Raw genomic sequence first — 12,386 nt, forward strand, 5'->3', positions numbered from 1 at the left:
GGCTGAGACACAGCAGCGACGCCATTGGCTCCTGTTGCTGTCAATCAGTCAGTGAACCTATCGGGAGAGAGAGGGGGGCTCCATGTCTGAATGGACACATAGAGCTGCGACTCGTCTCAGGTTGCATGCTGTGGGAGCACTCGGCAGGAGGGAGGGGTCAGGAGTGCTGAAGAGGTAACCGGGAAGAGGAGGATCCGGGCTTCTCTGTGCATATCCACTACACAGAACAGGCAAGTATAACATGTTTATTATTTTTAAAGGAAAAAAAACAAGACTTTAGTATCAATTTAATTCTGACACATGCAGTGAGTAATTAAGTTGTGCTAAAGTCCGAGTTAGAGCAAAACATAACCACACTGGGGGGTTGTACGAGTCGTAAAGGAACACTAATGAGGACGTAACACAAAAATCTGTACAAGAACATGACCTGATGATCAGGAGCAGGGGGTCTCCAAACTTTCTAAAGAAATGGCCAGTTTACTGTCCTCCAGACTTCAGGGGGCCAAACTGTGCCCAGTGGGAGTAAACCATGTCCAATCTGATGTTATTGGGAGGAATAGTGCCCCTTTTTTTGTCAGTGGGAGGATTAGTGCCCCATCATTGGTGTCAGTGGGAGGAATAGTGCCCCGTCATTGGTGTCAGTGGGAGGAATAGTGCCCCGTCATTGGTGTCAGTGGGAGGAATAGTGCCCCATCATTGGTGTCAGTGGGAGGAATAGTGCCCCGTCATTGGTGTCAGTGGGAGGAATAGTGCCCCGTCATTGGTGTCAGTGGGAGGAATAGTGCCCCGTCATTGGTGTCAGTGGGAGGAATAGTGCCCCGTCATTGGTGTCAGTGGGAGGAATAGTGCCCCGTCATTGGTGTCAGTGGGAGGAATAGTGCCCCTTCATTGGTGTCAGTGGGAGGAATAGTACCCCATCATTGGTGTCAGTGAAGGAATAGTACCCCATTATTGCTGTCATTGGCAGGAATATTGCCTCAAGTGCCGAATAAAGGCAAGCAAAGGGCCACATCCGGCCCCAGGGCCGCAGTTTGGAGACCATTGATCAGGAGGATTACATAAGACGTTTAAACCCGTTAACTTGATAGGTTTAGTTCCGCTTTAAGTGATTGAGCTGCATGGAGCCGTTACCTGTGATGATTGGCCCTGGATGCACACATCTGCGGTCCATGGCTAATTAGGTACCTCGGCTGGGTCTCCTGCATGTAATCAGTATTGGCTCCATTTGCAAGTATGAATGGGCTTGATCAACTAAATATCGATTGACCAACAACATTTTCTAAATCACCCAATCACGCTTTGGTTGATTGAGTTGGACTGATCCTTGGCTACCCAAGACGAAGTAGCACTTCTAAATTTTCCTAGAAGCAGTCCCAATTTCCTAAAATCAGCAGAAATGGAGCTGTGCTTGTGTGGCCGGCTTAAGAAATCTTTCACTCCGGGAATGTTTTCACTCTTGATGGTGCCGCGCGGTAGAAGGGAACTCTGCTATGAAATCTGTGGACCAGAAGTAACTTTGTTTTTTTGTTCTCCTTTACCCCCCTTTCGAAGCCAGACCCCGATCATACAACAAGGTGTTGGCACTCTGTGCCTTCACAGCCTGGGTTACTGCATCCATTTTGCTCTTTGTGCTGTTATTAAATAGTGGCCATTGTCCTCCTTCACTAATGTTACAATTATTTAGTTGTCTTTTGTATCTCTCTCTAACTTTTATCTTCTCTTTTAAAATTCACAACTCCAGCAAGTGTTTCATCCTATACTGTCCTTTAAACATTTTAATCTTTTAATTGTCCAAGCAAGCCTTAGGGCAGGGGTCTTAAACTGGCGACCCTCCAGCTGTTGCGAAACTACAAAGTCCCATCATGCCTCTGCCTGTGGGAGTCCGTCAGTGTAACCGTCAGCCTTGCAATGCTTCATGGGACTTGTAGTTTTGCATCAGCTGGAGGGGCGCCAGTTTGAGACCCCTGCAGTAGGGCATGACACCTTATATTCCTGCATCTGAGCACCGTGTCACTAGAACTGCTGTCTGCTGCACAGTTGGTCTTCATTTCCAGCACCTATGGTATGTTGGGGTGACATTTCACTAGTGTAGTGAGGGCAGATGTTTAAAGTGTAAGAAAATCTGTAAGATAACCCCACACTGGACCCCCTCCCCCTTGGTTCTGCTGTACTGTAGTCCCACAATCCTGCTTTGTCAGGGACCAGAACATCACTTTACTGGTCCGGAGATTTGAAATCCTCCTGGCTTTCTCTCCTCGCAGCGCTGACAGGTTGGCTAGATGCATTCTCATTGTACAAACAAATGACCACTGCCCTTGACTATAACTGACCTATGAAGGCCACTTATAGGTGGGGGTAGTAGCCAGTTGTTTGTACTGATGTTAAATTGGGGAGGGGACCCACTGGACACCTTTGCTGCCATTGTACTATGTGCTGGGTGTCCGGGTTGCTCCGTGCCTATAAAGTGGTTGTAAACCCTTTTAATAAATTCCACAAAAAAATAAACTGCAAGACAAAGGCATAATGAGCTAGTATGCATAGCATACTAGCTCATTATGAATTAGCAGAGATTGAAGCCCCCGCAGCGGTCCTCGTTCACCGCTCCGGTGGCCGACATCTCTCCGGGGGGGTTACTTCCAGGTATCGCAGCTCTGGTGCTGTGATTGGCTGGAGCCGCGATGACGTTAATTCCCGCGCATGCGCGTGGGAGCCGCCGGTGACGCCACAGTACAACTGAAGCAACGGCATGTATGTGCCATTGCTTCAGTTTGCTTAAGTGCGCATGTGCCGATGACATTGGCACATGCAAATACAGGGATATCTCCTAATTATAAGCTTGTCTGTAGTATAAAGTGGTTGTAAAGGGTTCACAACCACTTTAAGGAGGGATGGGCTCCTCCCTCAGGGTTACCTGCCCTCTATCCATTATAATGCATGTGCTTCTACTATGCAGGCTCTCAAAAGTATATAGAGTTAGGACTGCGGATAATACTGGGGTGCCGTGAAGTGGCTCTGCTGCTTGTTTTTAGAGCACCAATATCAGTCCAGGCACCGCGTCATCACGACAATAAAGTCTGGATCCGCCAGGTGCTTGGACTGATACCCGTCTCAGCGAGCCGCTGGGAGACTAAGACTGGCCCTCCCCGCCGCCCCCTCCACAGCTCAGCACTCCAGTGAGCGTGGAGGAGCAGAGAGGAGAGCTGCTGATTGACAGTCAGCAGCTCTCCTCTTGGGGATCTGTGAGAACGGAGCCAACGGCGATATTCGATGGCTCAGTTCTCAGTGTATAGACACCAGGGGACAGATGCAGCATCGGTCCCATGCTCCATTCACCTAAGTAAGTATAAAAGGGGGAAAAAGACAAAAAAACTTTTAAGCTGCAGGGATTTCAAAACTGGTGAAAGTGCTCTGGTCCCTGACAGAAGGATCACAGGGCTGCAGTACAGTGAGACTTGGGGGGGGGGGGGGGGGGGTCCAGTGTGAGGTCACCTTACAGGTTTTCTGTAAAGGTGAACTTACACTTTAAAGATACACTACATTACCAAAATTCTTGGGACGCCTGCCTTTACACGCACATGAACTTTAATGGCATCCCAGTCTTAGTCCGTAGGGTTCAATATTGAGTTGGTCCACCCTTTGCAGCTATAACAGCTTCAACTCTTCTGGGAAGGCTGTCCACAAGGTTTAGGAGTGTGTCTATGGGAATGTTTGACCGTTCTTCCAGAAGAGCATTTGTGAGGTCAGGCACTGATGTTGGACGAGAAGGCCAGGCTTGCAATCTCCACTCAAATTCATCCCAAAGGTGTTCTATCGGGTTGAGCTCAAGCAAGGCCCATAAAGACATGGATGAGCAAGTTTGGTGTGGAGAAACTTGACTGGCCTGCACAAAGTCCTGACCTCTACCCCATAGAACACCTTTGGGATGAATTGGAGCGGAGACTGCGAGCCAGGCCTTCTCATCCAACATCAGTGCCTAGCCTCACAAATGCGCTTCTAAGAGAATGATCAAACCTTCCCATAGACACACTCCTAACCTCGTGGACAGCCTTCCCAGAAGAGTTGAAGCTGTTATAGCTGCAAAGGGTGGGACAACTCAATATTGAACCCTACGGACTAAGACTGGGATGCCATTAAAGGTCATGTGTGTGTAAAGGCAGCCGTCACAATACTTTTGGTAGTACAGTGTAATAGCAACGGATAAGAAGGGCTTTGCATTCACATGTTCATGTGGTAAGGAATGAAACTCCACAAGTGTTAGAGACACTCCCCAGCAAGGTATGTGTACCATGCACACTGTCACTCAGTTGCTCTAGTGGGGTGGGGTCTTTTGAGTATGTTGGGGTGTGAGTCTCCCCCATATGACGGTGCTTATGTCTGAGCAGCCAGGTCACCTGTGCTTGCATCCAACAGTGGAGCTTACTCAGGGCAGACTCTTACAAGGGGGGGGACTAGAGAGTGTAGATCACTTGGTATACCTTGCTAGGGCAGTGGACTATCAGAAGCCCTGGTCATTCTTCTCTATGTGGGCAGGTGACAGTCTCTGCGCCTCTCATCCACCCTCTAAACACAGACCGTCCAATGATAAATACATGCAGCAGTGTTACCATTTCAATGGCTGCAGTCCTGTTCTCTATAGTCTTGCAGCTCTGTTGATTATTTCTCTTTTCTGTTGCAGTCGAGTATGATCAGCGATCAGGAGGTCTCCACACCCAAACCCGATATCTCACCATCCCTTTCTGTCCCGACAGTATCAGACCAACAGGAGGTAAGATTTTGTGTATTGTCCCTAGACGAAGAAGAACTTTGCTTCTTTGTCTGCATACAGTATGTACTAAAGATTCTGCATTTGTTTTGTCAGTTTCCTGTCATTCTCCGAGTACATCCTCAAATCAAACCTGTGTTTTTGCTCCTTTGGTGTAATGCAGCAGGTTTGCACTTCTACCCCATCTCTAGCAGTATACACACCCACCGGCCACTTTATTAGGTGCACCTTGCTAGTACCGGGTTGGCCTTCATTCTTTGTGGCATAGATCCAACAAGGTGTTGGAAACGTTCCTCAGAGATTTTGGTCCATAGTGACATGATGGCATCACACAGTTGCAGATTTGTCTGTACACATCCATGATGGGAATCCACCACATCCCAAAGGTGCTCTATTGTATGAGATGTGGTGAGTGTGGAGGACATTGGAGTACAGGGACCTCATTGTCCAGTGGTGAGATGATTGGAGCTTTGTGACATGGTGCATTATCCTGCTGGAAGGAGCCATCAGAAGATGGGGACACTGTAGTCATAAAGGGATGGACATGGTCAGCAACAATACTCAGGTAGGTTGTGAGGTTTAAAAGATGCTCAGTTGGTACTAAGGAGCCCAAAGTGTGCCAAGAAAATATCCCCCCCACCATTACACCCCCACCACCAGCCTGAACCGGTGATACAAGGCAGGATGGATCCATTTCATGTTGTTTACACCAAATTCTGACCCGACCATCTGAATGTCACAGCTGAAATCTCATCAGACCAGGCAACGTTTTTCCAATCTTCTATTGATGAGGCAGGGATTGGCAGTGTGTGTGTAAACTCCTGGTCCGTCTGATCCAATAGAAAACAAAAAAGGAAAACCTAGTGCTGAACAGCCCGGTAATACCCCTCTGGATTTTATAGACCAGGTCTGTCTATAAAATCCAGAGGGGTATTTCCGGGCTGTTCAGCACTAGCTTTTCCCTTTTTTTTTTTTTTTCTCCAATCTTCTATTGTCCAGTTTTGGTGAGGCTGTATGACTTGTAGCCTCAGTTTCCTGTTCTTAGCTGACAGGAGTGGCCCCCGGTGTGGTCTTCTGCTGCTGTAGCCCATCTGCTTCAAGGTTCGATGTGTTGTGCATTCAGAGATGGTATTCTGCATACCTTGGGTGTAACGAGTGATTATTTGAGTTACTGTTGCCTTTCTATTATCTCGAACCAGTCTGCCCATTCTCCTCTGACCTCAACAAGGTATGTTCATCCACACAACTGCCGCTCACTGGATATTTTTTCTTTTTTTTTTTTTTTTTTTTTTTTGGACCATTCCCTGTAAACCCTGAGTGCCGGTTCACACAGGGGTAACACGACTTGCAGGTCGACTCACCGAGGCGACCTGCACACGACTTCAGCGGCGACTTGCAAAATGACTTCTGTATAGAAGTCAATGCAAGTCGCGTGAAGTCGCCCCAAAAATACTACAGGAACCTTTTTCTAAGTCTGAGCGACTTGCGTTGCTCCTATTAGAACGGTTCCGTAGTACAGAACAGGACACGTCTTGTCAGGCAGCTAAGTCGCCTGACAAAGTCGCCCCTGTGTGAACCGGGGCTGAGAGATGGTTGTGCGTGAAAATCCCAGTAGATCAGCAGTTTCTGAAATAATCAGACCAACCCGTCTGGCACCAACAACCATGCCATGTTCAAAGTCACTTAAATCCCCTTCCTGATGCTCAGTTTGAACTTCAGCAAGTAGTCTTCATCATGTCTAGATGCCTAAATGCATTGAGTTGCTGCCCTGTGATTGGCTGATTAGAAATTTGTGTTACCAAGCAATTAAACAGGTGTACCTAATAAAGTGGCCGGTAAATGTACTTGCCTTGTTTTTGCTCCCACTCTGATCACTGGAGAGGTGGGAGCTAAAGGAAATATCTGGTACCTCCAGATATCCAAGAGCAATGTGACTTGGCAAGATTTCCCTCACATCCTGTTCCAGTGATAATGGTGACATTTTGGGATTTCCCATTGCTTACTGTTGCAGGGACTGCTCACCAAAACAGGGTGAATCTCCTTAAAACTAAACTGTGTATGAATACCACAATCTGAAAACGCCATTTCATTCATTTTAAATATTCAAAGCGACCTCATCCATCTATGATTCCATACTAATTTTATTAAGAAATCACTTTGAAAAACACCTCCTTAGCATTTTTAGCTGCAGCTATCTTGAGTATTTATGTAGCATTTACTTCCTGGAATTCATCTTTTTTTAGCTCAGGCATGCAGGCAGGAGGGTGTGCTTAAGAAAACAAACAGCAGGGCACTGAGATCCGTATCAAATAAAGATGACTTTATTAAAATAGTCTGCACACTTGCATTGAATTTAGCATGAAACACCATGGATAGGGAACATCCGAGACCAAGCAACTGTGATCAGATTTGGCCTGTAGGAAGGTACGCGTTTCAGAAGCATTTGAAAAAGAGGGCGAAGTCCCTGGAAACGCGTCATGCGCGCACCCTCTCCCGATATCAACCATGCATTTTGACAGCTTCTCTCTTCATGTTAGGTAGAGATTACTGCCGCTACTATCTATACCTTGAGCTTACTGGTGCCCTGTCATCCTCGGTTTCTGTTTGCTCAGTGATGCCTACAGCCTCACACTGATCACAGCTGCTTGGTCTCAGATGTTCCCCATTTATGCTGTTTCACCCTAACTTCAATGTGAGTGCTGCTCGATTTAATAAAGGGACTTTTATTTTATCTCCGTGTCCTGCTGTTTGTTTTCTTCTGCATTGAGGGGATCCTACCCAGATCTTCTGCGGGAGCTGCAGAGGTTTCAGTCTGGGCCCTTCTCCTGCTCATATGAGTAGGAGTGATCAGCACAAATTCCGAAATCGTAAATAATAGATCAGATATGTGATAAAAGTCCAAAATATCCAAAAATGTTGAAACGACTCTTCTAAGAGATAAAAACAAATTCTTCTTAACAAAATCTTTGTGACTTCGCAAAAGCTTAAAGAGGAAGTAAACCCTGATGGGTTTTACTTCCTCTTTGTTTCCCTGCAAAGGTAAAGCATAATGGGCTACTATGCATTGCATAGCAGCCCATTATGTGACACTTACCTGCAGGAGAAGCCCGCAATGTCCCCGTCTTCCTCGCTAGCAGCGAGCGTCCATTCTTTACTCTTCCGGGGCCACGAACTCCGGCTCTGTGACTGACCGGCGTCGCGTGACGTCACTCCGGCGCATGTGCGCAGGAGCCGCCAGTCACGCGATGACCCGAGCTAGAAATGCCACAGCGTGCCCTTTCTAACTCCGGCGCATGTGCAGAAGAAATCGCCCTACGGCGATTTGCAAATAGCTCCTAGACCATGTAGGTCTAGGAGATATTTCAAGCACCTACAGGTAAGCCTTAATCTAGGCTTACCTGTAGGTTAAAGTGGTCTGTAAGGGTTTACAACCACTTTAATGCTCCCAGGGCCCTTACCTCCGTAAGAAATATAATCAACCTTATGGATCTCCTATGATGGAAACAGGCTCACAGCTGCGAATCTTCAATTTGCAAACGTGCTGGGGGTTCCGATTCTGGGTGGTGTTAGACTGGGCTCAAACCTCCCTATAATCATGTCAAACTACTCCTTTGAGGCTCCCGATTACACAGTCAACTCCCGGTTCCAAACATTAAATGAAAACATAGAATAGCCTCCCATAGTGTAGTATGTATAAACAGTGCAGGTTTATTCAAAAGCCAAATGGATCCTTACATTAAAAACAAGTTGAAAAAGCTTGTGCAGTGCAAACAGGGCGTTAGAGACGCCTCTTACATCGCTTCAGGGACCCTGATGAAGTCGCGTGTCGTGACGTAACACGTAGGGCAAGACCGGATACGTAAAGTGAGCCAGAAGGGACGTAAGAGGCGTCTCTAACGCCGTGTTTCCACTGCACAAGCTTTTTTAACTTGTTTTTAATGTAAGGATCCATTTGGCTTTTGAATAAACCTGCACTGTTTATACGTTCTACACTATGGGAGACTTTTCTATGTTTTCATTTAATGTTTGGAACCGGGAGTTGACCGTGTAATCAGGGGCCCCAAAGGAGTAGTTAGACCGGGCTCAAACCTCCCTATAATGATGTCAAACACCACCCAGAATCGGAACCCCCAGCACATTTGCAAATTGGAGATTCGCAGCTGTGAGCCTGTTTCCATCATAGGAGATTCATAAGGTTGATTACACTTCTTACAGAGGTAAGGGCTCTGGGAGCTTTAAGCTTTTGCAAAGTTACAAATATTTTGTTAAGAAGAATTTGTTTTCATCTCTTAGAGTCGTTTCACCATTTTTGGATATTTTGGACTTTTATCACCCATTTCACTGTTTAAATTGCTTTAGCACATGTTTGATCGATTATTTACATTTATGATTTAGGAATTTGCGCAGATCACTCCTACTCATGGTTTTAATGGACTAAGTGACTTTACATTAGGAGTGTCATATGTTCTGTGTACAGTTTGTGGAGGAGGTTATGCTTAGCTGAGACAGCACCTCCTCCAGATAAAAGAGAAAAACATTTCCCTGAACACTTCTGGTATGTATGACATCATTTTGGCCTAGACCAGAAACCAGGAAGCAACTCAAGAAATATAAAAATAAAAAAAAGTTTGAAACAAGAATATATAATATGACTTCCTATCTGTTTACTAATGCTAGCAGCATAAGGATTAAAAATGGGTAATATTGGTTGAGAGAGTTTAGTTCCGCTTTAAGAGGGACATAGGAAGTAAAACCTGACAGAGATTCTAACCCTTCCCTTTGCTATCCAAAACTAGACCAAAAAGGGTTTGGCTTTAGATCTGCTTTACCGGTCAATGGTACTCTAAAAAAAACTACTTAAATTCCAGGTATAGGAAGCTTTGTGTCCCAGTCGTATATTTATATTAATATGAAAAGTCTTCAACTATTACTGAACAGCGTTGTAATCTGTGTCTCTCTTCATGTAGGATTCTGTACGGTCTCAGCCCCGGACACCCCCTGCTCCCTCTCCAACTTTTACACCAATTTCCATTTCTATTCCCAAGGTAAGTGGTCTTCAGAAGAGTCACTGGATGCATTTATTATTGAAAGATAAATACTACATATCTGGGGACCTTCCTATCAGTATAACAATGACCAGACTTCAAGTGCTGAAGCCGATGTTCCAGGTATCAAGGTTCCAGATACCCGCGTGCGTTATAAATACATGCGCCAAAAAAAATAACACCTTGTGTGCAGATGTGCCAAAGGACCCAGCAGAGGCCTTTGGCACATCTTGATAGGTGCAAGATGTTGATGTGGGAGAGGTAGGGGCGAGGTGAACATATTGGGGGACTGAAGGGGGCGAGGTGAACATATTGGGGGAGTGAAGGGGAGGAGGTGAACGTATTGGGGGACTGAAGGGGACGAGGTGAACATATTGGGGGAGTGAAGGGGAGGAGGTGAACGTATTGGGGGACTGAAGGGGGCGGGGTGAACATATTGGGGGACTGAAGGGGGCGAGGTGAACATATTGGGGGACTGAAGGGGGCGAGGTGAACATATTGGGGGACCGAAGGGGGCGAGGTGAACATATTGGGGGACTGAAGGGGGCGGGGTGAACATATTGGGGGACTGAAGGGGGCGAGGTGAACATATTGGGGGACTGAAGGGGGCGATGTGAACATATTGGGGGAGTGAAGGGGAGGAGGTGAACGTATTGGGGGACTGAAGGGGGCGGGGTGAACATATTGGGGGACTGAAGGGGGCGAGGTGAACATATTGGGGGACTGAAGGGGGCGAGGTGAACATATTGGGGGACCGAAGGGGGCGAGGTGAACATATTGGGGGACTGAAGGGGGCGGGGTGAACATATTGGGGGACTGAAGGGGGCGAGGTGAACATATTGGGGGACTGAAGGGGGCGATGTGAACATATTGGGGGACTGAAGGGGGCGATGTGAACATATTGGGGGACTGAAGGGGGCGAGGTGAACATATTGGGGGACTGAAGGGGGCGGGGTGAACATATTGGGGGACTGAAGGGGGCGGGGTGAACATATTGGGGGACTGAAGGGGGCGAGGTGAACATATTGGGGGACTGAAGGGGGCGAGGTGAACATATTGGGGGACTGAAGGGGGCGAGGTGAACATATTGGGGGACTGAAGGGGGCGAGGTGAACATATTGGGGGACTGAAGGGGGCGAGGTGAACATATTGGGGGAGTGAAGGGGAGGAGGTGAACGTATTGGGGGACTGAAGGGGACGAGGTGAACATATTGGGGGACTGAAGGGGGCGGGGTGAACATATTGGGGGACTGAAGGGGGCGAGGTGAACATATTGGGGGACTGAAGGGGACGAGGTGAACATATTGGGGGACCGAAGGGGGCGAGGTGAACATATTGGGGGACTGAAGAGGGCGGGGTGAACATATTGGGGGACTGAAGGGGGCGAGGTGAACATATTGGGGGACTGAAGGGGGCGAGGTGAACATATTGGGGGACTGAAGGGGGCGAAGTGAACATATTGGGGGACCGAAGGGGGCGAGGTGAACATATTGGGGGACCGAAGGGGGCGAGGTGAACATATTGGGGGACTGAAGGGGGCGAGGTCAACATATTGGGGGACTGAAGGGGGCGAGGTGAACATATTGGGGGGCTGAAGGGGGCAAGGTGAACATATTGGGGGGCTGAAGGGGGCAAGGTGAACATATTGGGGGACTGAAGGGGGCGAGGTGAACATATTGGGGGACTGAAGGGGGCGAGGTGAACATATTGGGGGACTGAAGGGGGCGAGGTGAACATATTGGGGGACTGAAGGGGGCGAGGTGAACATATTGGGGGACCGAAGGGGGCGAGGTGAACATATTGGGGGACCGAAGGGGGCGAGGTGAACATATTGGGGGACTGAAGGGGGCGGGGTGAACATATTGGGGGACTGAAGGGGGCGAGGTGAACATATTGGGGGGCTGAAGGGGGCGAGGTGAACATATTGGGGGGCTGAAGGGGGCGAGGTGAACATATTGGGGGGCTGAAGGGGGCGAGGTGAACATATTGGGGGGCTGAAGGGGGCGAGGTGAACATATTGGGGGGCTGAAGGGGGCGAGGTGAACATTTTGGACTGAAGTTCCCCTTTATTTTTAGAGACTAATATATTTTTATTGTACAAAAATAAAAAAAGAACAACTAAGGTAAATCCTCATAGCCATCAATACAAGTACAGGGGTTCTTTAAAATATGTTTATTTATTTTATACCAAACTTTTAAACTTTAAAAAATTTTTTTTTTTTTTTTTTTTTTACACTTATTAACTTTATTGCTATCACAAGGGATGAACAACATCCCTTGTGACAGCATGGGCCTGTGACAGGTCCTCTTTATGGAGAGCTATGGGGTCTATTAAACCCCAAATCTCTTCTCTGGCCTCCAATGCAGCCGATCAGACACAGAATTACAGTGGAACCTTGGTTTACGAGTAACGCGGTTAACGAGCGTTTTGAAAGACAAGCAAACTTTAAAAAAAAAAATTCTGACTCAGTTTGCGAGTGTTGTCTCGCAAAACGAGCAGGTTTCAAGCCAATGGGGTGTGCATTACCGCATTTGGCCAGAGGTGTGGGGGCGCCAGTGACACTCGTAATGGTTCGGAG

General features: G+C 47.5%; 1 protein-coding gene across 2 annotated transcripts in view; it reads left to right on the plus strand.

Annotated features, from left to right (window-relative positions):
* Positions 1 to 12,386, plus strand: part of CDC42BPB (CDC42 binding protein kinase beta) — a 207,285-nt gene that overhangs the window by 157,342 nt on the left and 37,557 nt on the right. For both annotated transcript variants that reach the window (XM_073608630.1, XM_073608631.1), the window contains 2 exons: positions 4,676 to 4,765; positions 9,730 to 9,807. In XM_073608630.1, the coding sequence (XP_073464731.1) occupies positions 4,676 to 4,765; positions 9,730 to 9,807 (168 nt within the window). The remainder of the gene's footprint in view (positions 1 to 4,675; positions 4,766 to 9,729; positions 9,808 to 12,386) is intronic.

Source organism: Aquarana catesbeiana, linkage group LG13 (genome assembly GCF_042186555.1).
Source record: "Aquarana catesbeiana isolate 2022-GZ linkage group LG13, ASM4218655v1, whole genome shotgun sequence".
NCBI lineage: Eukaryota > Metazoa > Chordata > Amphibia > Anura > Ranidae > Aquarana > Aquarana catesbeiana.